Genomic DNA, 24,956 nt, shown 5'->3' with positions numbered 1-24,956 from the left:
GCCTTCTTTCCTCTATCTAGCATATCCACACTTCCCTGAAAAAAGAAACTTGTTTTCCATGTACTTTCACCATGAGGTTTCTACCTCTTTTCCCAGCACCATGTAACCAGCATTAGAATTTGACAGTGCATATCAGAGACATGCAGAGAAAGGAGGGGAATATCTCGGGGTGGCTTAGTACACTCGCTCCAGAACAACCAGCTGGTCCCCAGTATTTTGGAGGACTTTTTGTGCACCTCCTATCTGTCTGTCTGTCTATTTATCTACCTCTAAAGTGCTTATACCTCTGTCAAAAGATTTAAGCACCTCACAGTCATGCATTGTCGTTATGCTTACCACATTCCTAAAAGCTACAGAAAAAGTATTATTACCATGCTACGGAGGAGGAAAGTGAGCTACTGAAAGCCTGAAGTATTATGTCACCTTTATGAACCTAAATGCCACATTCATACGCATATAAATGCTACTTCAGCAGATTTTAGAAAGATGCAGACACGGTTCTCTGAGTAAATCTGGTATCTTTTATTAGACCAAGTCAAATAGTTGGAAATTGAGTTGGTCTGATAAAAGATACCGGATTTACCCAAAGACCCTTGTTTGCCTATGTCCTTAGATCAACATGGCTACAACCTATACCCCCGAAACATGGAAGAACTAGGTAGATGAAGATATATGTATATTTGTCCAATTGCCTGGTATTTAGGGTACTTGGCCAAAGAGCGATAAACCCAAGTTCTATATCCTCTTTGCCCAGAAGGTGCTTGAACTTGTATCTCCTACTTGCCAATACAGTGTTTTAACCACTGGGCCCTGGGGGTGGCAATACGGAAGCCCAAGGGTCTCTTCTACTGAAGCTGGCACATTGAGCGGCCTCGTAGGAAGAGAGCAAGCCAGAAGGGCTATGCTTCAGTGCGACAGAAGCAGATTGGAGTGCTGGCACCTGTTCTCGGTGGCTTTTCTTCATCTTGCATTTAATATTCAATGGATAAAACAAATAGACCGCCACACAGTAGTTGCTGCCCTCTTAGGGCAGCATCATAAGACTATAAGAATTGCCATTTACTGGTCAGACCACAGGTCCAACTTGCCCAGTATCCTGCGTTACAGTGACAGAGAGTGGATGCTGCAAAATGGGCATGCCCAAGGTTTTCCCTACTGTGCTTCTCTCAGTTAAAACCTCTACCTTTTAAGGTCTAGGAAGTGCTGATTCAGAAGCTGTATCCCTTGCTCCCATGCTCAATAGCTACCAATGCCCCTCTCCTCCAAGAATGTTGTCCAATCCCCTTTTTTAATCTGGCCACACTGCCAGTTTCTACAACGCCTGGCTACGAGTCCCACACTTTAATTACTTTAATTAATTTAAAGCAAAGCTGTGAAGACAACTTGATAGAATGGGAGCTGAAGGCCAAAGGTAGAAGTGGTTGGGGGGAGGTTATAAGGTATAAGTAATACCTTTGCTTATCTGACTCCTGACAACTTTCCTTTCCTGTTGGAAAAAGCATTGCACTGGATGGAAAAGCCCCATCCACCCATCTTCCTTCAAATCGCTCTTCTTCTAAGAGTGCTTTGCACCTTCTTCACCAAGAGCCTATAGGGTCTGTAAAATGCTCAGAATTTGTCCTGGCAATAATCATAGCAACTATAATATTAGCTATCAAAAAAACGTAGGGTCAGAAGGCATTGCAGATCATCCAGTCCAAAGCCATGAACAAACGCAGAATTTGATGATCCTAAACTTCCCAGACAGAGGTCTCCACCAGCTTTTCTTGAAACTACCAGTGAAGGAGATTCCTCTGTGACTTCTTCCATAGCCCTACTGTTGTTATACAAGCAGGTTGCTGGGGGTTTTTCCCTGGGATTTCTTCTGAAGTTGCAGTTTCCAGCCATTGCTTTGTGTTCTACTCTCTGTACAATGCGGAAAAACTGTTTCTCCATCTGAATTATGGCAGACGGCCTTTCCAATATTTGAATATGGCTATTATGTTCCCACTTAAATCTCCTTTCCTCCAGGAAAAATACACCCAGTTTCTTCAACCTCCTCTCTTACAGGTTGCTTTCCAACCCCTTAACCATCTTTGTTGCTTACTTCTGGATCCTTTTAAGTTTCTTGAATTGCTGCTTCCAGAAATGGACACGGAGCTCTAGACAAGCACTATAGATCTCTCTGTTTAAGTTAAATAGCAGGGTAGGAGGGTTTTAGCCATGATGGTCAAATCATTTCACTAATACCACTACTCATCCCTCTTCCTGAGTCTATCTGCATATGTTATGCACTTGTGGGTCAGGGACCATCATCTTTTTGCCCCCTGTTGCTCTAGTACATGCGCAAGATGATCTCGGTCCATGTCTGAGCTTCCCAGCCACTGTTATAAACACACAATAAATAGCAATTACAAGCTCTGAGCCAGTGGCAGCCAGGGTTGGATCTGAACTACTAACCCAGAAGTGGAAGGGCATCCTAAATTGCCCTGTCCCCCAGGATTGTATCAGTTCTTTAGTACAAACCCATTTTCCATGCACAGTGACTGCAAGCCACTGCCAAGTAAATGTACCAGGCATTGTGCTTCTGTGGAATAATGCTGACATCTGGTGGCCAGTTGTTAGGAAAAGAAAACCTTGTTCGTGATCTCCCACCCGGTGAATGTCTTGAGATTCGGTCAGCTCCTGTCATCTGCAGTCATCAGGTGATCACTACAAAACAGGCATGCAGCACCCGGCATTTGTCTACGTTGAACCCCATCCTATTCTCGTCTGCCCACTTTTGTAGTCTGTCTAAATCTAGTTGCAGCCTCTCTCTCCCTTCAAATGTGTCCACCTCGCCCCACATCTTAGTGTCATCAGCAAACTTGGACAATGTGTTTTCCACCCCCTCATCCGAGTTGCTGATAAAGATGTTAAACAGTGCGGGCCCGAGGCCTGAGCCCTGGGGGACCCCACTGCTCACATCTCGCCAGGTTGAGTACAACCCGTCCACCACTACTCTGGGTGAGCCCCATCAGCCAATTTTTTACCCATCCAACTGTGTAGGCACCCACCTAACTCAGGTTAGATATTCAGAAGAATTTTCTCACTCGGAGGGTAGTGAACCTCTGTATCATGAACTCAGGCACTATTTCCTATTCACCGATCTTCCTCCTGTTACTTTCAAATGTAAAAGAGTGGTTTTCCTTTGCGAAGAGTGGTTTTGCTTTGTAAAACTATTTAGTGCAGAAATGTTGCACCCCAGAGATGGCTGCATTTCAGTTGGGGATGAAGCTGTCCTGCCTCACTGTCAGTACCTCAGGTGTTAGACTGCTTGAGATGGACACTAGTTAGAGAGGGGGTTGCCTTTTGGATCAACCCCGTGTGCATTTCACGGACTGGCAGCACAGCCTAAAGGCTTGTTATCATTGGTGGGCACCACAGGAGGCATGAGTAGGGCTGTAAAATCTGCCAAGAAATGCCCAGTGACAATACCCTGAACAATACTATGTATGCAGTCCCGAGCAAGCTGCTAACAGGAGTCTAAGGTTCAGGCACAGCTGTTCCCAGTGACTCTAAATAGCTTCCATTTTTGCCTAACACTGTCTCCCTTTGTGTATAGGGATTTCTTTTACAACTGATCAAAGCTTATTAACACTGATCCGTCTGAACCCCCTGCTGCTTCCCCTGTGCTCTTAGCACAGTGCCGCACAGCAGTGGAGAGCTTTTTCAACACATGCTCCATACTAGAGAACAGACTTATCTTCCCAAACTCTTTTTTATTTTATAAAGAACAGGCTCTGTACAGCCTAGGATCACACCAGCTGGAAACAGGACCCTGATGGGAAAAAGCTGAACAGGTAGTGATCTTTGCTTTATCTTATAACATCACAACCGTGTCGAACCTTTCACATTCCTCCATTGCCACCTGCACACCCAGATGGGAGGAAAAAAGCACATTCTAATTGTATAAGTCTTTTGAAAAGCTTTTTTTAATAGAAAAGGCCCTCTACTGAAATAAAATCTGTCCCATTGTCCACAGGGGGCTCTGCAGTCCCTGGTAGGAACAAAGTTGAATGAGATGTTATGATATTCTATCCTAAAGCTGCTCCCACAATAGGATAGTGTAGGATATGAAACCACAGTGAGGAGTTGCAGCAACTCCAATGCACATCATGGATTTATAGTCTCAAAGGAGTTGAGTGCTTCACTGTACAATGTTAAGTGAGGTGGGATGGGGAGGGCTTCAAATACCAGAGCCACCTCCTCCTTTTTCACTTTGTAACAATCATTAGGGCTGTGCAAAACAGCACCATTTCGTTTCAACTTCTGTTTTGATATCTTAACAGGACAGTGTTTCATTTTGAGTTTCATTTTGTTTTGAAAGCGCTGTTCCGATTCGTTTCATCAAAACTATTTTGCTGTTTCAATGCTGTTTCAACATTTCGCCCATTGGCTATAATGGGGAAGCACAAAACTGCCTATAACTTTGTCAGTTTTATGCAGATTTGGATGAAGGCAGCAGGGAAGGTAGCCCCTTCTGAGGGCATAAAGCCTGCCAAGTTTCAAGGAGGTAGGTGCAGGGGTTCCTGGGAACCTGCATCTCAAAGGATTGAAAGCAAAACTCGTGTCACTTATAAGTGTGAAGGCACAAGGGGGTGAAAACTGCAGGGATGGTAGCCCCTTCTGAGGGCATGAAGGTTTTAAGGAAATAGGTGCATGGGTTTCTGGGAAACTGCACCTCAGGCTGCTGACAAGCAAAACTCATGACATGGGTGACACTGTGTGTATGTTAAGTTGTACCCTCACTGGCACTGGGGCTTCTACATGACACGGTAGTGTGCCCCAATGAGGCCTCCTCCTCCCCTACAGCCTCAGACTGGTCCACCATTTTAAATAGCAACAGGTATAAAATAACTTAGTGAGTGAGCAGCACTAGCACAGTAGCACCAGCAGCATCTCAGGCAGCCAAACTGTGGCAGAGCCCTTCTTTCCTCTCCTGCAGGAACTTCTTCTCCAGCATGTGTGTTAAGGTGTGTCATCAGTGTGTGTGTGTGTGTGTGTGTGTGTGTGTATGTGTTAAGACACACCTGCACTGTGTCCTTTCCGCCTCTTCCCCCCTCCCTCTCCTTACTTTCTGTTTCCCTGCAGGCAAGCCCAGCTTCGACTTCGAACCATTTCAAAACTTCCGAACCATTTCAACTGCCTTCATTTCATTTTAAGGCCATTTTGAAGCCCTTTGTTTCATTTCATTTTCACTGTTATGGGCTCAAAAAGAGTCAAAACAGCATCAAAATGAAACAGAGGGTGACAGTTCATACATTCACAACAATCAATACCAAAAATCTTTAAAATGCTTTAGAAAGGTGAGAAGGAAAAACAGAAGCATCTGAAATGAAAAGCATTATGCAAGATTTTCACTTGAACAGCATTCCTTATTTCCTTTTCCCTTTAGCAACACGGGCATTTTGTAAAAATCCCTCCCCAGATGGGTAGGGTTTTAAAGATGGCATGAACTTTTCATCTGAGGAGAAGCTAAGCTAGCTGAGATGAGTAGGGCTCCTGTTGCTGCAACTCTTGGTCACATTGGAGTGTGCCTCCTGGGAAAGCAGTAGGGTCGGGGTGTTGTTGGAGCTGCAATGGTCCAGGAAATGTCTGGGAAGCCAAGCTTTTGTGGAATATCTTTTATTGAAGCAACTGTTAGACAAGATTTCAGACATCAAGTGCCTTTCCTCAGGTCTGAAGAAGAAGCAGGGCAGTATCGTTCATCTTACCACTTGCTAAGTGCAGTTAAAATGCAAACAGATGCAAATTCAAGCAGTTTAGCCCATGTTAAGTTGCAAGGTTGTTCCCTTTCAAGTGAGGGTTATCTCATAGCACAAATTAGTTTTAATTGATCACTATACTCCAATGATTTCCAAGTGAATCAAGTGAACTTGTGACAAGGCTAGCAGACACAAGCTGAACTAAGTATCAAAGAAAAGACCCCATGCTCATACAGTCATCTTGGAGGGATTTGGGGGCTGGGGGGAGCTCTGAACTTGGCATGAGAAGGTATCAACAGGAGCTATTACAAGAAAAAAAAAGGTAGTGACAGAAGGAGACCATTCAGAATTGGGGCAGTTATTGCTTGCGAAGTGCTAGGAGAGGTTCCTTTCTTGAAAACAAGAGACCAACTCGTATGAAAGGACATTGAAAATAATAGGGAGCAAGACCATGCAGATGATGTTTCTAGTCTTGGTTCTGATTTGCCAAGTTGCTGCTTCACATCTGTTAGACCCCTATCAGCATCAGACTGGGCAAGACATTTGGTCAGAGGATCACAGCTGTATCACAAGAGATGCAGTCTCCATTTCCTAGACAAGCTAGCTTGTTTAAACAGAAGGTCCTGGCTCTGGACAAGCTTCATGGTTCTGTCAATGCTTCTCCCACCTGCCCTCCACACCTTTGCTTATCTGAAGTTCCTTTAAAAAGGAACTGCTAAATGCATGGAAAATATATCAGGCTCCGAATATGGACCAGTGACCCATATGGACTAAGTGAGGTCAACTTATTTCCTCGTGGCCTAAGCAGGACTGTGATTATTTCCACAAGTGAAAGGTAGAAAACTGGCTGGAGCATTAGGCTCAGAGAGCAGTAATCAATGGCTCGATGTCTGGGTGGCAGTCGGTATTAAGTGGAGTGCACCAGGAGTTGGCCCTGGGACTGATTTTGTTCAATGTCTTCATTAATGACCTAGAAGATGGCAGAGAGTGCACCCTCAGCAAGGTTGCAGATCATACCACATTGGGGTGAGTAGTAGATACACTGGAGGGTAGGGCTAGGATTCAGAGTGACCTAGACAAATTGGAGGATTGGGCCAAAAGAAATCTCATGCGGTTCAACAAGGACAAGTGCAAAGGACTGCACTTAGGATGGAACAATCCCATGCACCAGGACAGGCTCGGGGCTGACTGGCTGGGAAGCAGCTCTGCAGAAAAGGACCTGGGGGTGAGAGCGGACAGTAAGTTGAACATGAGCCAGCAGTGTGCCCTTGTGGCCAAGAAGGCTAATGCCAAACTGGACTGTATTGGTAGAATATGATTTAATAACAGCTTTCAGCTACTTAAAGGGGGGTTCAAAAGAGGATACAGCTGGGCTGTTTTCAGCAGTGGCAGATGACAGAAGAAAGAGCAATGGTCTCAAGTTGCAGCAAGGGAAGTTTAGGCTAGATAGAAGGAAGAATTTTCTCACTAGGAGGGTAGTAAAACACTGGAACAGGTTACCCGGAGAGGTGGTGGGAGCTCCATCCTTGGTGTATTTTTAGACACAGCTAGGCAAAACTTTTGCTGGGATGATGCAGTTGGGGCTGGTCCTACTTTGAGCAGGGTGTTGAAGTAGATGTAACCTCCCAAGGTCCCTTCCAACCCTTTCTATGATTCTATGAAAGGTAAATGCATTTCCTTAATAAGCTAATTATCCTCTCCCTGCTGATAACAACTTTGCTAGTTGAGGCAACTAAGAATTGAACTGGACAAACCAAATCCACGGAGGCACCCCTTAAGGAACTTTGCCCTCTGTTTGAGGTTGGTTACTTGAAAATAGAAAATGCAACAGAGCTCACAAAGTCGTCTGGAGCTAGACAAACACACTCCAGTGGGGACTAGGGGTCAAACACTTGTGGTAAGGCTGTACGTTCACTTTTCTGTTGGTGCTTCCATCACGTCTATCCAAGGAGGCCCCTTCTTTTCTCCTCCCCTCTTCAAAAAACCCTTTGCCTCCATCTCTATTCCCCACAGAACACATTTCTAGGTCAGCTCCTTTCTTCTACTTGATTGCAAATCCTGGGAAGTGCTGAGCATTTGGAAGTCCCATTGTGGACAGTAAGAATTGAAGTGCTCAGCACCTCTTCAGATATGGCCCCTATACTTGATGATAAGTAAAGTGACACCCTAGAGAAGGGTCTTATATTTCTTCCTTGAGTAGAGCCGGTGTTTGAACCTTCAGGAGACTGCCCATTTATTTAGATAGGCTGTGTGTCATGAAAAGACGGAAACACCTTGACCATTGTAATGTTATTCATGCTCGCAGCATCCTTGCCCGGCAAGGACATATTATTCCCACCTTCTAGTTAGAATTATAGAAGAAGAGGGCTAGAATGGACCTCAGGAGGTCAGCTGGTTGAGCCCCCCTCTCAAGGCAGGATCATCCCTGACTAAAACCATGTTAGGAAGTTGCTGTTTAAATTTCTCTTTAAAATGTCCAGGGATGGAGATTCCACAACTTCTCTAGGTAGCCTGTTGCAATGCTTGACCACCCTTATAATCAGAAAATCCCTCCTAGTCTCCAACCTAAATTTCCTCTGTTGCAGTTTGAGAGCATTGATCCTGGTTCTGTGCCTTACAGTCATAGGGAAAAGTCTATCGCCATCCTCTTTGTAACTGCCCTTCACGTATATGAACATTATTATCAAGTCCCTCCTCTCATTTATCTCTTCCCCATAATATGTATTCCTTGTTCTTTCAGCCTTTCCTCCTAAGTCACGTTCGTCAAGATTTCTGAGTTAAGGAATTAAAGCCCCACAAAATCATGCGACTTGACAAGGTTCACATGCCTGTGTCGTAGCTAAAAAACAGACCCTGACCTCATGAATACCAGAACACTGCTCACTCCCCAAAACGATCCACCTACCTCTGCTATTTTACATGCTATATCTGCACCCATGTCAGGGGTGGTTGCAATTTCAGACATTTCAGTAGCTGGTTGATCATTTTCCCATGAGCTTCTTCAGTCCAGGTTAGCATGACCCCAATAATGGACTTCAGGTTGCCTGTTCTTTTGCTTTGGGATAACTATGAATTATCTGCTTAGCACTGTCAACTAATGTGGACATCCAGTGTGCACCTCTGTATCAGAAACCATGCGGCGTACAGACAAAACGAAGTAAAGATTTTATTGACGTTTCTTTACACAGAACACAAGCTACACAAAATGCCACAATAAAGCATATGTAGAAAAATAGTAGAATCATATTGGCACTGATGTCTAATTCATTATTATCATCATCATATTATTATACAGGTTTAATCATAACCATAATAAATAAACATTAAAATTTCACAGTGACATTATAAGCTTTACATTCATGATCTGGTTTATACAAGGGACCTTGTCAAATTTTTTCACCCCTTTGGATCTGATCACAATTCAAAGCAACATGTTTAAAATTCAAAAGCCCTTTCCCTTAACCAATCGGGATTTTCCCCCTCTAATCCATTGACTTGATCCCTTAGAGAGGTCTGAATTTGTCTAGAAAGACATTACTGTTACAAACAGAATACTGACCAATATGAAAATTGGCTTTAAAAAGAACCCAGAGCATTTATTACCTAATGATGGTCTGATCATGAGATTCAGCAAACTCTTTCATCCTCCATTTACCAGGTCTTAAGGTGGGATAAATTGACATTTTGAGACAGAAGATGACCATCTATAATACTTACTGATCTGGTCCATTGTATTCAAGTGTAAGTTGAGGGTGAGCTGAACTTCCCAGGATCAAGATTTTGTAAATACTGCTAAGTCAAAACAAAAAAGGCTGGAAAATTAGCTTACTGCTGGGTTTTACCCTGAAATACAGTGGAGTCGACTCCAATTCGTTTTGCATTTTGCAAGGTCCTTCTTATTTTTCTGTGCAAACCTAATTTCAAAGGGCGTTAGCGTGTTAGGAAGGAATAAAGCAAGTGAAGTGCATGGCATGACAAACATCCGTCTGGGAAGGCGCGGGGAGAGACAATGGAAAACAGCACGCGTTCCAAATCTTGGTGTCGTCTTTTAAGAAAAAAGAATGAATAGTTTATCCAAACACCAACCATCTGTATTGCCTCTTCTTTCTGATTTAAAGCATACTTTTCAGAAATTATGAAAGCCTCAGTCCAAGGTGGTAATACTTCATGTTGAAGTATAACCTCAGCTGCCACTTGTGAGAAGCAGTTTTACCTTAAACGCACCTATATTCAGATCAGAGAGGACAAAAAAATGACTACTTTTGAAAATCCCTGAAACTAGTTTATAAATGCATTCCAACCTCACTATTATCTCCATCCTTTGGAGTTGGCTTTCACTCTTAAATTATTCACTCTGTATTAAAAAAAGAAATTTTTACTGTTACAGGCACCAGTTACAACATATGTTACTTGCCGCTCCCATTCAGCCTCAAAAAGGGAATGTATACATAATATCAATCTAGATAACTCCCTTGTTGCCCAGCCGCTGGTCTTTTACACCCATGTGTTCTTGCTGGTGAAAGTGGCTTACACTCCCTTTGCTCATGTATTACTCATCACACTGAGTGCAAGAGAGTGGAAAATCAAAGTGTTTTATGGTTCCTGACATTCAAGTCATCACAGTAACACAAGGACAAGATTTGCTGCAGTCCTTGTCCTGATCTGATATTTTAGCCCCTTAATTTGATGGAGGTTTGTTTGTTTGTTTTTCCAATTCTGGTTTTAAAATTAGATTGGAAGCTCCTAGGTTTGGTCATCCTCCCTAAATGACAAATCTTGTAAACTAAACTACCTACCATGTTAAAGTGCCTGGGTATTGAAATTTAGGGGTAAGTCTCAGGTGTTGGGGAAATATCGTTGGGTATCAAAGTAAAAATCTACTTACATACTAATGTTCCCCGCGACCTAATTGCATTCCATATATCAGTGCTGAAACCTTGACGGTCACGATCAACATTTCTAGGAACTATCAAACTCAGAATTGTTGAGGTGCTGAAAACCTGCAATTCCACCCAGTTTTAATGGGAGTTTCAGGGACTGAATGTATCTCACGATTCAGTCAAAAATTAAAGGATCCAGGATTAAAGGCAGAGTCATTCCTTGCATGTCAAACACATAGTGGACCACTGTTGATAGCAGGAAAGAACCCCGTTGACACCAGTATGTTCTTTGGAAGTTACAGTTTTTAAAATTTGAATGTCTAAATATTTCAGCACTAAATAGCATAGCTGTCCTAATTCCCTAAGGTGCTAAACACCTAAAGGATCCATAAGTGGGGGCATGGAAAAATCAGGCCATTTATCTAAGCATATATAAACAGGGAATTAAATATCTGACTTTTAGACACCTCGTGGGTCAATGCAGATATGGTTCTAAGCATTTTGGGGCAAGCTCTTGTCTATCTCAATTTTAAAAAAATGTAGCCCAACGAGGCCTCTTCTCCTGATGGGGAATGCGAGCGCTACTGTAATATAATGATATATTAAACGGAAACAACAGATTGCCTGACTAAGACTACTTGGAAGGCTGCAAGTCCCAGCACTAACCAGAACTATTTTTCCTAACATTATTAGAGAACATCAAAAAAATGACTTGGCTGATGCTATCAGTGCAGACCTTAGCTACTCTTTTACACGGCTGACTTGCTTGGTGCCCCTTTGGTTGTCCAAATGAAGCATGTGAAAATTCAGCATAGCATGCCTTGGGAGGAGCTCTGTGCGCAAATCAAAAATTCACACTTTTAGCTTAGCTCTCATAAAGCACATGCAAAATATTTCTACTTTCTGCTTTTTCTTCCTTAAAGCCCCATGTGCCTGAAGCCATACAGAATTGCTATGCGGGATCCAGAAAAGCACCTTAGGCAACTAAAATTAGGCTTCAGTTCATGTAAAAAGTAGGCTCCAAGCCCCAGACCCCAGAAGGCTAGGCCAAAGTTAGGTCTTCCTATGTTGTTAATGTAGACAGTTAGGTACCTTTGAGGGTTAATCCACAGGAACTCCCAGGTAGAAGGGAGTCATCAAGAGACAGTCAATGGGAATTGGTGAAAACAGGGGTGAGTCCTAAGTTTTACTCCTCTCCAGAGTGTGGGTGTCTGATTCAGGGCTGCCTTTATCTATGTAAGTGGCCAGAACCCAGAGTCCTATTTTGAAGGTTGGTACCTGATGGATCAGGGTTCAACTTTTTAACATACAAGTAGAAGAGTGGGTGCCACTGGCATCAACCTTCCTGGATAGAGCACTCAGACAGCAAATGAGACCTTGTTTCTAGGCCCTCCTCAACCTGACAGGATCCAAACCTGTACCCCCACCTCTCAGTAGAGTGCCTACCCACTAGGTTGTCCACTACTCTGGATGAAGGCAGGCATTCAGGAATGCAAGAGTCACTGAGCCAGAAGGAGAACAAGCAAGAGAGTTTCACTCCACAGTCTGCAGGTGATAAATGTTCGCAGGGAGGTGGGGCGTTTTGGACTCTATACTCTGGATTATTGTTGTAAGCCATCCAGTGACCTTTCTCTGAAAAATGTATGAACAATCCAGAAATCAGTACCCAGTTCTCCCCGTTCCCACCTGACAGCCCTAACCAGGTGGGTCCCTTCTCGTTTGCACCATTCCTGGCCCTATGACTTTCGCATTCATGGCTACACGATGCCCCCATCCAAATTAGCTTCTAGTCTGGTGTGAAGGCCCTCTAATGAGCAGTAGAGAATGTGGGTTCAAATCCCCTCAGGCTGAAGAGGGGTTCAAAGTCAAGTCTCCACCTCCAGGCTGTGTGCTTTAACCACTAAGCTATTACATAAACTGTGGACACTACCATCATTTTGATAGGTACTTAGATAACCGTTTTGTGTCACTCTGCCTTGTTTTTGGAGGGCAAATGATTCTAGATGTGAGCTAGGTGTCTAGTTGCTCAGGACGGTGTTGTACATATTTGGACATCTAAGTTGAAAGCTCCAGGGAAACTAGAGGTTCAGGATATGTGTACTGAATAAATGAGGCCTAACAGGTAGAGGTTTCATGCATTTTGCAATTGATGGAGTCAAGGATTTTTATGGATTGCTCTTTTGGCCGTGGCACTTAAATTCTTCCCACATCCCATTGAAGCAACAAAGTTTCCTCTCTGGATCTCTCCCCTTGTGTCAGGGATTTTTGCAACCTAACTCATTCATGATGCTCCACTGCAGCCATTGATCAGAAAACACAACATGGAAAGGAAAGAACACTTGCGACAACTAAAGACCAGCTTTATACACAGACTTTCAAAGACTAAATTCATCGGTGATAATGCTTCCTTAATATGATTCATCAGTTTAGCCTTTGAAGTTACCACCTGGGGTTTTGCAGCGACTAGATGGGTTTACCTTGAATGCTGAGTTCAAGGCACAAAGTTAAGGTCTAAATCCAAATTTGGGGCTGAACTGTCAGGAGCACGTGGGTCCAGGTTTCTGTTTTGGCCCCATCCTTACCTAGCAGCCTCTCCAAAGCATCCCACAACTATTCAATTGAACAATATAAAAGCAGCACAAGAAGGTCAACATTTTCCCCTCTGCCAAGTCATAGGAACAAAATATTTAAAGAAAAAAGAAAAATTTCTATAAGAAAAAAAAAAAAAACCCAGCAAAATACTTAGTGTATAAGGAAATGCAACAATAACAAAGGGCTTTTTTTTTTTTTTTTTTTTTCAAAACTGGACAGACATTGACACAGGCCAAGTGTAGCATCACTGAGCGGAGCAACTAGGGTACCAGCCTAGACGCTGCCTTTTTGGGGGCATAGAAATAGCTGCTGACATCAGCAGCATGGCCCAGTATTACCCCATGTACCTCCGCTGCCCAGAACATGAAATTGGCCTGATATGCCCCTGTGAACCAGACTAAAATAGCTACAGAAAATAAAGTATAGCTAATATACTATTGCTCTACCAAGCTAAAAAAATGTCGGCTGATGGGGACAGAAGCCAAGAGAAACAAATCCATGATGTGCCCAGATATATGGTCGCACCATTTGAGAGTTGGCATTGCCGATTATAAACTGGAGAAGCTGTAGCCTGAACACATCTGTTTCCAGACTGCTTAGATCAACCTGTCATTGCCGTGCCACGTGATTCAGAATTCACTGTGCAGACTAATCTCTCATCTCAGAGGAGGTGGAGGAAGCCTCAAATGTACTCCCTGCAGGTAATTTGCTTGGCTCCAATGGCTACTCAATGAGAAACTAAAAAGGGAATTGGGAAAAATAAGTAACTACTGATCAGGCAGCTCAAGAATTTATTGGGCCCACTAATATTCACTGACTTCAATAATGGCACTAAGCATACAGGAGTCAAATTTTGTCAACGATACAAGTCAGGGCAAAGTGTCTTCCTTTCTCTCATCTTCATCTTTCTTCCCTTCATATCTAGATATGTCTATACCTTATGCAAATACATTCTTTTATTTTATTTTTTTATGAACCATGGTATTCATAAAAGTTAGGAAAGAATAAAAGAGGTGTCCTTTACATGGTCCAGCCTCTATCATGAATTGAGATACCCATATTTTGGCCAGTTCTTGAGCATTGAGGCAAGGATAAAAGCTTCCTAAAACTGGTTACTAAAAACCAAAAGGTAGATATTTCAGGGTTTCTACTACTGGAGGCTTCACTATATACTACAACACAAAGCAGAAGGTTAGCAGAAGCTATGGAGTGAATGACATACAACATAAACATGGTGGTTTGGTGTTTTATTTGGATGATTACAAAATAAATTGTAGAAGCTGGTTTCGTGAACAGCCTGAAAAATCAGTTATGCCTGAACTCCTCTTGGTGAGTGGAGTTATTAGGCCTTTTGACCTATTCTCTCTCCCTCTGGCTATATCCATTACGGAAGGTCTTAATTATAGACAGATCAGACTCCTAAACGCTCAGGTCTGCGTGTACACATGCTCTGGAGGCCACTGGCACCCAAAGGATAAGTGGCACTGCAGGTGATGACGTGTTGATGTGCACAGTCCATGTGTGTGGGCAACAGGTTTGCAGGTGCAAATGTTATCATCTGGGTATGCAGGAGTTGAATCCTTAAGCTCTGCTTGCAGGTATGTGGGCTCATTAAGTTGTATTTGCAGAAGTGGACATAGAGCCAGGGCTCCACTGAAAAAAAAAAAATCAAGTTGCCAGCACGGTCTTATTGATCTGATGTAGTTTGATTACTGCAACTAATTTATATTTTCCACCTGGTGCACAACTATTCTCTGTACACTTATCAAATTGATTCTGTGCCTTCAATATTTTGCTCAATTTTGCCTCATTTGATCAATGGATGCGATTCTCCTCTCACTTAAACTAATTGTACACGATGGAACTCTGTTTTCATAGGTACTCCGGACACAAGAGATTGTGCATTATTTCTTTTTGGAAAGTGAGCACATCCTTGGCACTATCAGAAACAATAATAACCCCGAAACGTGATTCCAATGCAGCAGGTGGATAGCGGATTGGAGGAGCAGGGGGAGAAAAAGAAAAGGAAAACTTTCTTAAAAGAAAATAACTAGGTGAAATTATGGACAAAGCTCCCCACCTGGTACTGGGGGATGTTCCCAATCAGATCTGCCCATGCCCTTCTGTCTTGACCCAAACAGTACGCTGGTGTGCCAAAGGGGCTGTCTTGAGCAAACATTGTCAACTGCATGATACTACACCGATACTACAGTGCTCTGTGTACAAATAGGTAAAAGTAAGGGGGAAATCAAAGGAAGCAGCAGCATTGCTTAGATTTTGTTGGGTAATTCATTAAGTTTTTTTCTCTAAAACTGTGAGACAACTCACAGGGCTCTGTCATTTAAAGAGATGCCTATAACTGGCATTGCAGTGATTTGGTGTATGACAAAATGTTTCCTCTAAGCAAGTGTGCAGCTGCCTACTTCAAAAAGAAAGACCACATAACGGCTAGATACATACTTACCTGTTACATTTCTATGTTGTGGGCCAAGTCCTCAGTTGGAGTGACTGACCTAGCTCCATTACATCCAAGCATATGAATACATTGCTGATCTTTGATTTCAACACACCAGGCCCTATGCTGTTTTACATCAGCTGGGGATCTGGCTGATTATTATATGCATTGAACAAAGCATTGGGGAAACAGCTGATAAATATTAGAAGAGGAATTATTAGATGGATAAGAAATGCCCCACATCTTCCCCACTGGGAGAGCATGTATAAGGAACACCCATTTCAGTGGCCAAAAACACACAGAGGAGCTATGTGATCAATGTTATATCTGGCTGATTTTGTCTCCCCATCTCAAATGAGCAGGTGCCCATTCACATCGGGGCACTGCCTTCACCCTGAGTCCAGAGCAATGTTTGAACTCACTCCTCTTGAGCCACCACACCACCCGGCAGGTGAGGGAAAGTATTTGATATCAAAACCACTGAATAAAATAATAAAACACAATGAACCTATGTCCTTGGAAAATGGTATTTGACATTCACTGAGGAAGGGGAGAGTGAAAAAAAAATATATAGTTAATGAAACATGAGGCTTTAGAACTGGTCCCTGAATGCACATTTCAATTAACAGAGAAAATATACCAACAGCAGGCAAGATCCTCAGCAGGAATATATTGGCACAGTTTGATTGATGCCACTGCAAGTCATCATTATCGTCCGTGTAACCAAATTGGGGATATTTGCATAAACCTTTGTAAGAAGCAAAAATCATTAGTAGATGTACTGGTTCTTCTGAGGATTACAATTTCCCACATTGTTAATGCTGAAGGAAACTTGTCGTTTCAGATAGAAAATGGGCACGCATAACAAGCCAAAGGCAGGCACACTCAAGGGGCAGTTTTTAAAGCAAGTGCTTATTTGCCCCTTTAATATCTGGTAGTGCATCCAACTGTACATGCAACATTCGGCAGTTGATTTAAAAATGGACTGCTACCAATTAGAGGTGTACAGGCCCACAATGTGCACATGCAAAGATTTGTCCATGCATTAATGGAACCACCCACCAATATTTCCAGGTAAAAAAAAGTCTGATTGAAAACGCAGCTTTTTAAAATTAATCTAACCAAGCCCTAGAGACCACTGCTGTTCTCTTGAGATACACTCACCATTCACTAGCGTGCAGCTTATGTTTCTTTCTATAAGCCCTCAGAGCAGTTTGCATTCAAACTTCCCCATGACCAGTTGCAGTACTGAAATATATTCCTGCTGTGTATCCTAGGTGTCTCAGTCTCCCGATTCTAATACAAGAAATAAGATTTGTAGCCTGCAATTTCAAATGAGATAAAATGCACTCAAAGCAGTCAGCAAGACCCTATGAGCCCTGAGTTAAGAGAATTTCTCCAAGCTATTAATGGGGCATTATATCTACTGAAACGCTATCACCATGATTCTCCTGTTTTAAAATACCTCCTATTTTTCACACACTTAGAAGCAAACCTTTCATCCCACAGGCTGCTTAGCTGTTATCATTTTTTCACTGAAATGCCATTTATGGCTGGAAAACCCATCAGTACATTCACAACACCTTTCACTTTCTTTTCATTTTGTTCTTTTTTTATGAATCTGTGAATAACATTTTATTAAGTTTGTTTCATTTAGCTTTCAAAACTAATCTGGCATCCTACAGAACTAGATGACCTGTCATGGAAGAGGAGCTAGCTGAACTGGTTTAGAAGCCACTTCAAGGTAATAATATTCCCTGTAATGTGTGATGCATTTGAGATATAGAATATAGCTTACGATAATGGCAAGTCTAGAAAGTCGATTGCGAGATAGTGTGGATTGCTCTCAAGAAATGGTAACTATGCCACTTGTCTATATTGTGGTCTGGTAATTAATAGGTAGGGCCAAACACTGCGGTTCTTAGTTAGCTCCTCTTCCAAAACAAAGAGGTCTCAAACCTTCACCAAGCTCTTTCAATGAAAGTGCTGGGAAGGCAAGGGAGAATTAAAATAAGCAATCAAGGAAGAGAACTAGCTTGGTCAATGTGATGAATCCCCCCAACCTGGATGCGATTCAGTGCTCATAGGTACCCAGTCAATACTAAAGGTTGAGGTCCTAGATCACTTTTTAATCCAGCGCCACCAATCTGATATGAATCAACACCATTTCCTTAGATTTCAATGGTGTGACGATGACCCACATCAACTGCGGAGCTGATGTTTGCTTCCACCTTCTTTCCAGTTCTTGAAAACCTCCACCTAACCTCTTGTGAACTAGACAACTGGCATTACTGATTTAATATGGATGTGGATTGTCTAGTACGAAAAAAGTCAGTTGCTACTGGTAATACTGATATTCAGTTCTGTTCATTATCATTAAAAATGGTTTTGCATTAAAAAAAAGGGGAAAAAAAGAGAAATGACTAGCAAACCCAAAGACCTACTGTGTAACAAAATGCTAAACAATCAGCTATGCAGATAGCTTGCTTACAACAACAATAGTTGTCAATGAGATCAGGTTTTAATATTTACATATAGCCCAATAGAAATCAACATAAAAAAGCCTATTCAAATGAGGCCAGATTGATTAGTTTAATGATGTTCAAACATTTAGATGTTATTTACAATATAACGACGGCGTGTCGTTTCTGCACAACCGTACCAAATATTTGTAGGTAAGATAGGTTTTACAATACTCAGGCTCTTTACAAAGACAACATCCCAATAAAAAAAGGAGACACCTGATAGCTTCAAGTCAACACTAAACTGGACTGTTATTGCCAATATTTCTCACACCATTCTGGCAGCACAAGGGAGATAAAAATCTACATCTGGTCCTATCCAAAGACGGCCTTACTAGGCTTTATCTTGGACTCTGCAACAGCAGCTTGCAGCATCCTTGACGAGCCCAGGCTGCACAAGCCCAAATTAACTCTCATTGAAATCTACTGCAAGATTCCTAACCACTTCATGAGCTTTGGATCAGACCCCAGGTAAACATCACACATAATAAGATACATTTACATATACCTGTAGGAACAAATCCTGCCGTTTCATTTATGCAAAAATCCCATTGGCATAGGAGGGCCTGTCATTCTCACGCACACTCAGACATACATGCACACACACATTAAAGGCTGGAAATGGTACCCAACAAAAAATGCAAGGCAAAGCCATTACAAGATAAGACTGCTGGTCTGAAAATAGAAGACTCTACTGCCCAAGGGTTTTGTCTGACTCATGAAAGTACCAGCAAATAGAGTATTATTCAAGTGTAAGAAAATGGGAATGGACACACTTTTTGGTATATATTATGCAAAAGACTACCCTCCACCTACGTGAAACCATAGCTTATATGCTCTGTTTTATTATTGTTGGAGCTTTAATATAAAATTTTACTGAGAAGAAATTAAATAGTGTGGTAAACAGGTTTGGCTGGCACTAAAATTGTAGTGGCAAAGATGTGATCTATTGATCTCCACCGAGAACAGGGACTCTAGGCTTTCTTGAGTTTAATATTGACTTCAACACTCCTTGCAGCTTGATGGAAAGACAGAATTTCTCAAATTTTGGATACCCCTCTTTAACATAAGGATGATAATATTTATCTACCTATTCACTCTGGTACTACATGAATAGCTCATGCTTACAAAGCATTCTGATGTTGAAACATGGTGTGTACGTGGCAACTATTAATATTTCATTTCAACATGACCTTGAGGGGGCAGAAAATGGTCCTCAGGCCCAGTCTTCCTGATTATTCTCAAACGAACAATCTCCATCCCACCTACCTCTTATTCTCATATTATTCCTCACACCCTTCTGATCTACAAAAAGCAAATACCAAATCTATTATTTGTTGTTGTATTAACTTGCCAGTTATTCCACTTTCCAGTGCTCCTTTTCATGAAGTATTTCTTCTCAAATTCTACCCCATCACCTTTCCTTTTTATTAAACTACCCTTGTGTGAAAAAAACCCATCTTGTCCAAAACATTCACAATGTTTAAGAGTTTCCAGTGCAACTTTATTGGAAATGTCTTCTTTCAAAGAATGTCATTCCCTTAACCTTAATAAAGTTTAGCTCCTTAACACCTAGTGCCACCATAGTGTTCTTCACGGCAAGATAATACACTGTATATAGAGCTGATCAAAATTTTTTTTGGAAAAAAAAATGGTCATCATAAAAAAAACACAAAAAAAACCCTGTCTTTTTTTTCAAAAACATTTTTGGTGCATGAAGACCTTGATCTTTTTTTTTTCCCCTAAAATTTGTCTCTTTTTGTAAAATTGTTATATTCTACTTTATTGAAAAATTATCAAAATGATATGAAAAACTCATTGAAAGTTATTGAACTTTGCCATTTCAACTGTTGATAACATTTTAATAAAAATCCTTTATAAACCCCCCCCCCCAAAAATTAGAGAGTGGAAAGTGAGTCTTTCAAACCTGGAAAAGCAATGTAGGTATTTGTTTTTCATGAATTTCCCTTCACAGACTTTCAACCAGCTCTAAATGATAGTAATTAGAAAGCTATATAGCTTTCCACTTTGGGATTAACGTATTCCAGAAAGGACCTAATGGAAGAGTCCTATATTTTAAGGTACTTTCTGTGGAAAAGTTGCCAGCCTATTCCCTTTGACTAACTTGATCATGGTGTCATTGGAATGACTTTGAATGCCAGCTCAGAGTGACAAAACTTTTACACCTTGGGGTAATGCACTTAGGTACAAATTTAAAAAATAATAACTGTACCTCTGAGGTCATAAAGATAAGCAAAACAAGGTGTGTTTTTTTTTTTTTAAATATAAACAGGAGACATGTTGACAGATGACAATATTCCATGTTTTTTTCCCCAATATCTTCCTCTTGGCTTGGCCGCTTCTATCTTGAGTTCATTTTTTTTTCGACTTAAAGGATTAAAAGTAAACAAGAAATAAAGAGACTTTTCAAGATTTTTTTTCCTTCTATTTAAAATATTTCTTTTCCCTTTCCCATGCTTTGAATGTATGAATGTTACAGATTAGTCAGGATAATGAAACATCTCTGTATTTTCTTTAGACAAACCCAACTGTTGCATCTATCAAGGATTCTGATCACATAAATATATTTCATTTTTTTCCAGTTCATCATAAAGGAGGTTTTAACCTGAGTTCATATATGCTTCTTTCCTCTTGTGTTAACTATTCCAACAAAAATGCTACAGATGTACAGCTCTGTTAATAAGTATGTGAGTAATGACCAAGGGTGACTACATTCCTGGGTTAATAATGGAGATCATACGGGTCCAATCACACCTAAAGAGTTGGCTTTCTTATGCTTGCTTCACTAAATCCGAAGTAGCTTTCGTCATTATGAGAACAAAGAACAGAAACTGACTGTGAATACTTATGTCTTCCAAAAGCACCAATATTTGGAAGCTTGAATACCTTAAAGCCATAGCACTTTATTCTCTGAAACATAAATGGAAATGGAGGGAGTGGTAATGTCCCACCTGATCACGTGCATATTTCTCATTGCTAATACTGCGCTCGTTTGGCTAAGGGATTCTACTTCACTGAACAAAATGCTTCCCTTTGTTTTACCCAGTCCTTCAGGCACTATTTGAAGTAGTTGAGTCCTGCCACCAGGAAAAACTTTTCCAGGAAGAGTTCAGAGTCCAGCACTGCTATGTGAGCCGCCCGTCCGATCAGTGTGTTGGCGGTGTTTGGCAGGGCATGGAACACGTTGTGTCTTATTAAAGTGCAGTCCTTTGCTCCAATCAAAGGCTGGAGGAGGTTGTTTATCATCTCTGCATAAACAGGACCTGCAGAAGAGTTTGAAAGGCAGTCAGTGGTCATACCGGCAATCAGGTGTTGCACTGAGTTGATGCTTCACTGTAATTACAACTGACCACGAAATCGGAAAGTTATTGCAAACCACGAGTCTCTAGAGAACAGCCCATTATAAATGTGTAGCAAATGTCATAACTCAGTTGATCAGAAATGGACCCAAAGCAACCTGCTGGATCTGCTAGGTAGGTTGTACGTAGGCTTCATAAACTACGTCAGAACTCAATGTGGTCCCATTGAAGTCAAGAGCAAAACCATGCATCCCTTCAATGAAAACAGACTTGGAACCACATCTCTCTGCAAGGCAGAATCTAGAAGGGTATGAAGGTCCTCAAGGACTTGGCAAAGGAGCCCAAAAACTATGCAGAGTATTCCTGAATACTAAGTTGACCTGCCTACGGGATATGGGTAGCTGTCTAGAAAACCAGGAAGTGCTCTGTAGGGACCTGAATGATGTATATGAAACCTGGATCTGGATTTACTATGCTGTCCCTAAAGGAGTATGTCTGAGACACTGGTGAGAAGATGCGGTAGCAGCACTAGGGTGGGATGAGAAGCACACTAGCACACTAGCCAATTTAGAGAGGGGGGCACTAGCACCCCACAGTGCTCAGCACTCTCCTCCTTGCTCTCCAGTGCTCAACAGCATGTCTGCTCAGGGTGCCGAAGTTGCTAGTTACACCTTTGTGCTCTTCTCTCTTCAGCTTGCATCTGGGTTTGGAAAGCAATGGAGCTGTGCTTTAGTTCAGATCCTGATGATGCACTACACCAAACTGTCTAACCCTTTAGACCTGGCTTTCTCTTCCCACTTACCAGGAGTAACCCTATTTGTTCGTGTGAAATTGATGCAAAAAGAATGACTCTGTATATACCATATTTTATATTTTCTGAGAGCTGTAGAAAAACAGAATGGCTTTACCTTCTAAAGAAACAGTCGATATGCTGATCATAAAGACAATCATAGTCAAGTACAATTTAGGTGTAAGCAGGTCTGGAAGTTGAGGGATTTGCACCTAGTCATGAATGCATCTCATGAATTTTATTCACAGAGACATGATTTCCCATGTCACCAACACTTAAATCATGCAGGGCATAATCAAAGTCTACTGAAATGAAAGACAAGACTTTGATGGTCTTTAGACAAGGCTCATTACATCAAAGAAAAGGTGATCAAATGTTAGTAATTGTTGGTAACATTGCTAGGAATGGATTCTATTGTTATGAGCACATTTCTTAAAAGAAACTGGTAAGAAAGGAGAACCCTTTGAAACCAACTTGAAACATATTTTTATCAAAGAGTTCCATAGGTTGCTCCTGAATTGATGTCAGTAGCTTCCTGTGGGAAGAAAACACAGTTCTGCTTATCAAATTAACACTTGAGTTTTAATTTTTTTCTTGTGCTAATGAATCATGGTGATGCTACATCCTCGGTTAAACTAAAGACCTTGCTCATCAACAAAGCTAGCAAATGGCACAGGAAACATGAAAAGGATGTTAACGTACCTGTGTGTCTGTCTTTAAGTGCGTTTTTGCACATTTCTATTCTTGCTGAATGAAATGGGACATATCGGTCTTGGGGAGACGCCACCAGCACAACATTTTTAAAGTACTGAAGGCCTGGAACAAAGAAATCCATCACATAGTATATAACAACAACAACCTGCACAATGTTGCCAGGATTATGTCATGTTTACTTGTTCTAAATCTCATGATACAATGTCATATGAAGAATATCTGTGGCATATATTTGTAAAGGTTATTGCAGCCCAATAAATGGATGTCATTGCTGGGAGGCAAATGGCTGCCAATGCTCATTTCTTCTTAATCCCTGAGCACACTAAGATGCTGAGCAGAAAAATGTAAGAGCACTGTCTCTGCCTGGAAGAATTTTTGATCTATGGCCTCCATCAAGAAACTCATGCATGTGAGTAATGTCACACACTGAAGATTGCCTATTAGGCTCAGTGGGGCTCTCATGTATGTCCGTGTTCTCAGCAGTGAGGCCTAGATTCAGGACTGATGCAACGAATGACTGTCATAAACAAACAAGATATGTGGGTAAAACAGAGATGAAGGATGAGGTTTCCAGTAATGGTGTCATGTGGCTACTCAGGAAGGCATGATATTCTATTACTTTAGGAAATTTATTCATTTAATTTTTTCAAAGAAATACACAACACAGACATGACCAGGCTGGAGTGGGATTTGACTATACTTGGACTGATATCCTTACTATGGACTCCGAAGCATTTTTTTTTGTTTTGTTTTGTTTTTTTAAATATAGGGTACAGGCATTCCTTTCCAGCTGGTGATTAAAAGCCCGTGACGTTTGGAATTTATCCCCCAAACGTGTTATTTCTCTTTGTTAAGTTGGTCTAATAAAAGGTATCAGATTCACCCAAAGAACCTTGTCTGGTTATTTTTCTTTGTTAATTTATTGCTCATGCACCCCGATCTGCTAAGATGTATGAATTTAAACTTCCTTAACAATCACTGTTTAGCCCAATGCATAAACAGGATCTATAGAAAAATAGATAAGCTGGTTATAAGCCTGTGAACTATGGAGTGCATTGCTTTCATTGTGAAAGGAGTCATCATATATAGCACTCCATGCTGCAAGACTCATGAAGTAGTACATGAGTGAAGTTAGGCTCTGATCCACAGATCACTCAAGTAACTAGGAGCGCAAATAGCTGGGCTGGACTTTCAGTCTGCAGGACGTATAGATTAGTGCTATCGCAGGGATTTGTACAGAAAGCAATACAGCTGAAGGAAGGAAAGGGAAAGGTATATGATCAATTATGGTACTATGAAAGAAAGCATAGCCTGCAGGTGAAAACCCAATCACAAGTAAGACAAAACTTTCATTAATTTCCTCCTCCTGTCACAGCCATGGCTGTGGAATATCATGGTGTGGTTAAAAAAAAAACACACACACAACAAAAAGACCCCAAAATCACGCTGCCCAGATAATTAAAAACACCCTCCAAACCTTCTTCCAAACCTTGCAAGTACCTCAACATAGGACCTTTCTGAAGGTGCGCCATCTCTCTAGACAGCCACATCATACACTACGCACCTGTTTTTTGGCTGAGCTGGTACAGGAAACACTTGCGAAGATCCGCGTTGTCCCTGAAGGTAAGCTGCAAAAGGGATCCTGATTTTTTCAACTTCTGCATGATCCACAGGCCTGAAATGACAGTTGACATGGGCTTTTACCCTGTTTGCCAGTTAACAGGCTAGATATCTTCACCTTAGAAAAAAAAAACACTCCCCTGGTTAAGAGAAAGGTATGCACCAACACACCAGTGCTAGATCTACAAAACAAATAAAATGTTGCTTTTTTCCTTATGGTGGTGCCCAGTAGCTAGGAAAGTCTAAGGGTCTTACTGATTCTCTACTGCTGTGAGCAGAGGGCATACGTACCCAAGAAAGCTAGATCCTGCACCATAATCCTTGTCCATCAGCCCTA

At 41.5% G+C, this 24,956-nt stretch overlaps 1 protein-coding gene across 1 annotated transcript in view; it reads right to left on the bottom strand.

Moving 5' to 3' along the window:
* Nucleotides 1-18,226: 18,226 nt before the first annotated feature.
* FAM135B (family with sequence similarity 135 member B) overlaps nt 18,227-24,956 on the bottom strand; it is a 296,951-nt gene continuing 290,221 nt past the window's right edge. Inside the window, exons 18-20 of the mRNA XM_014611456.3 lie at nt 24,564-24,674; nt 22,988-23,101; nt 18,227-21,459 (exon numbers count right to left, since the gene is read on the bottom strand). Of these exons, the coding sequence (XP_014466942.2) occupies nt 21,254-21,459; nt 22,988-23,101; nt 24,564-24,674 (431 nt within the window). The 3' untranslated portion in view covers nt 18,227-21,253. The remainder of the gene's footprint in view (nt 21,460-22,987; nt 23,102-24,563; nt 24,675-24,956) is intronic.

The sequence above is a fragment of the Alligator mississippiensis genome, chromosome 3, assembly GCF_030867095.1.
Source record: "Alligator mississippiensis isolate rAllMis1 chromosome 3, rAllMis1, whole genome shotgun sequence".
In the NCBI taxonomy this organism is placed as follows: Eukaryota; Metazoa; Chordata; order Crocodylia; family Alligatoridae; genus Alligator; species Alligator mississippiensis.
Note: the sequence above shows the minus strand (reverse complement) of the source record. Positions and strands in the feature narration are given on the sequence as shown.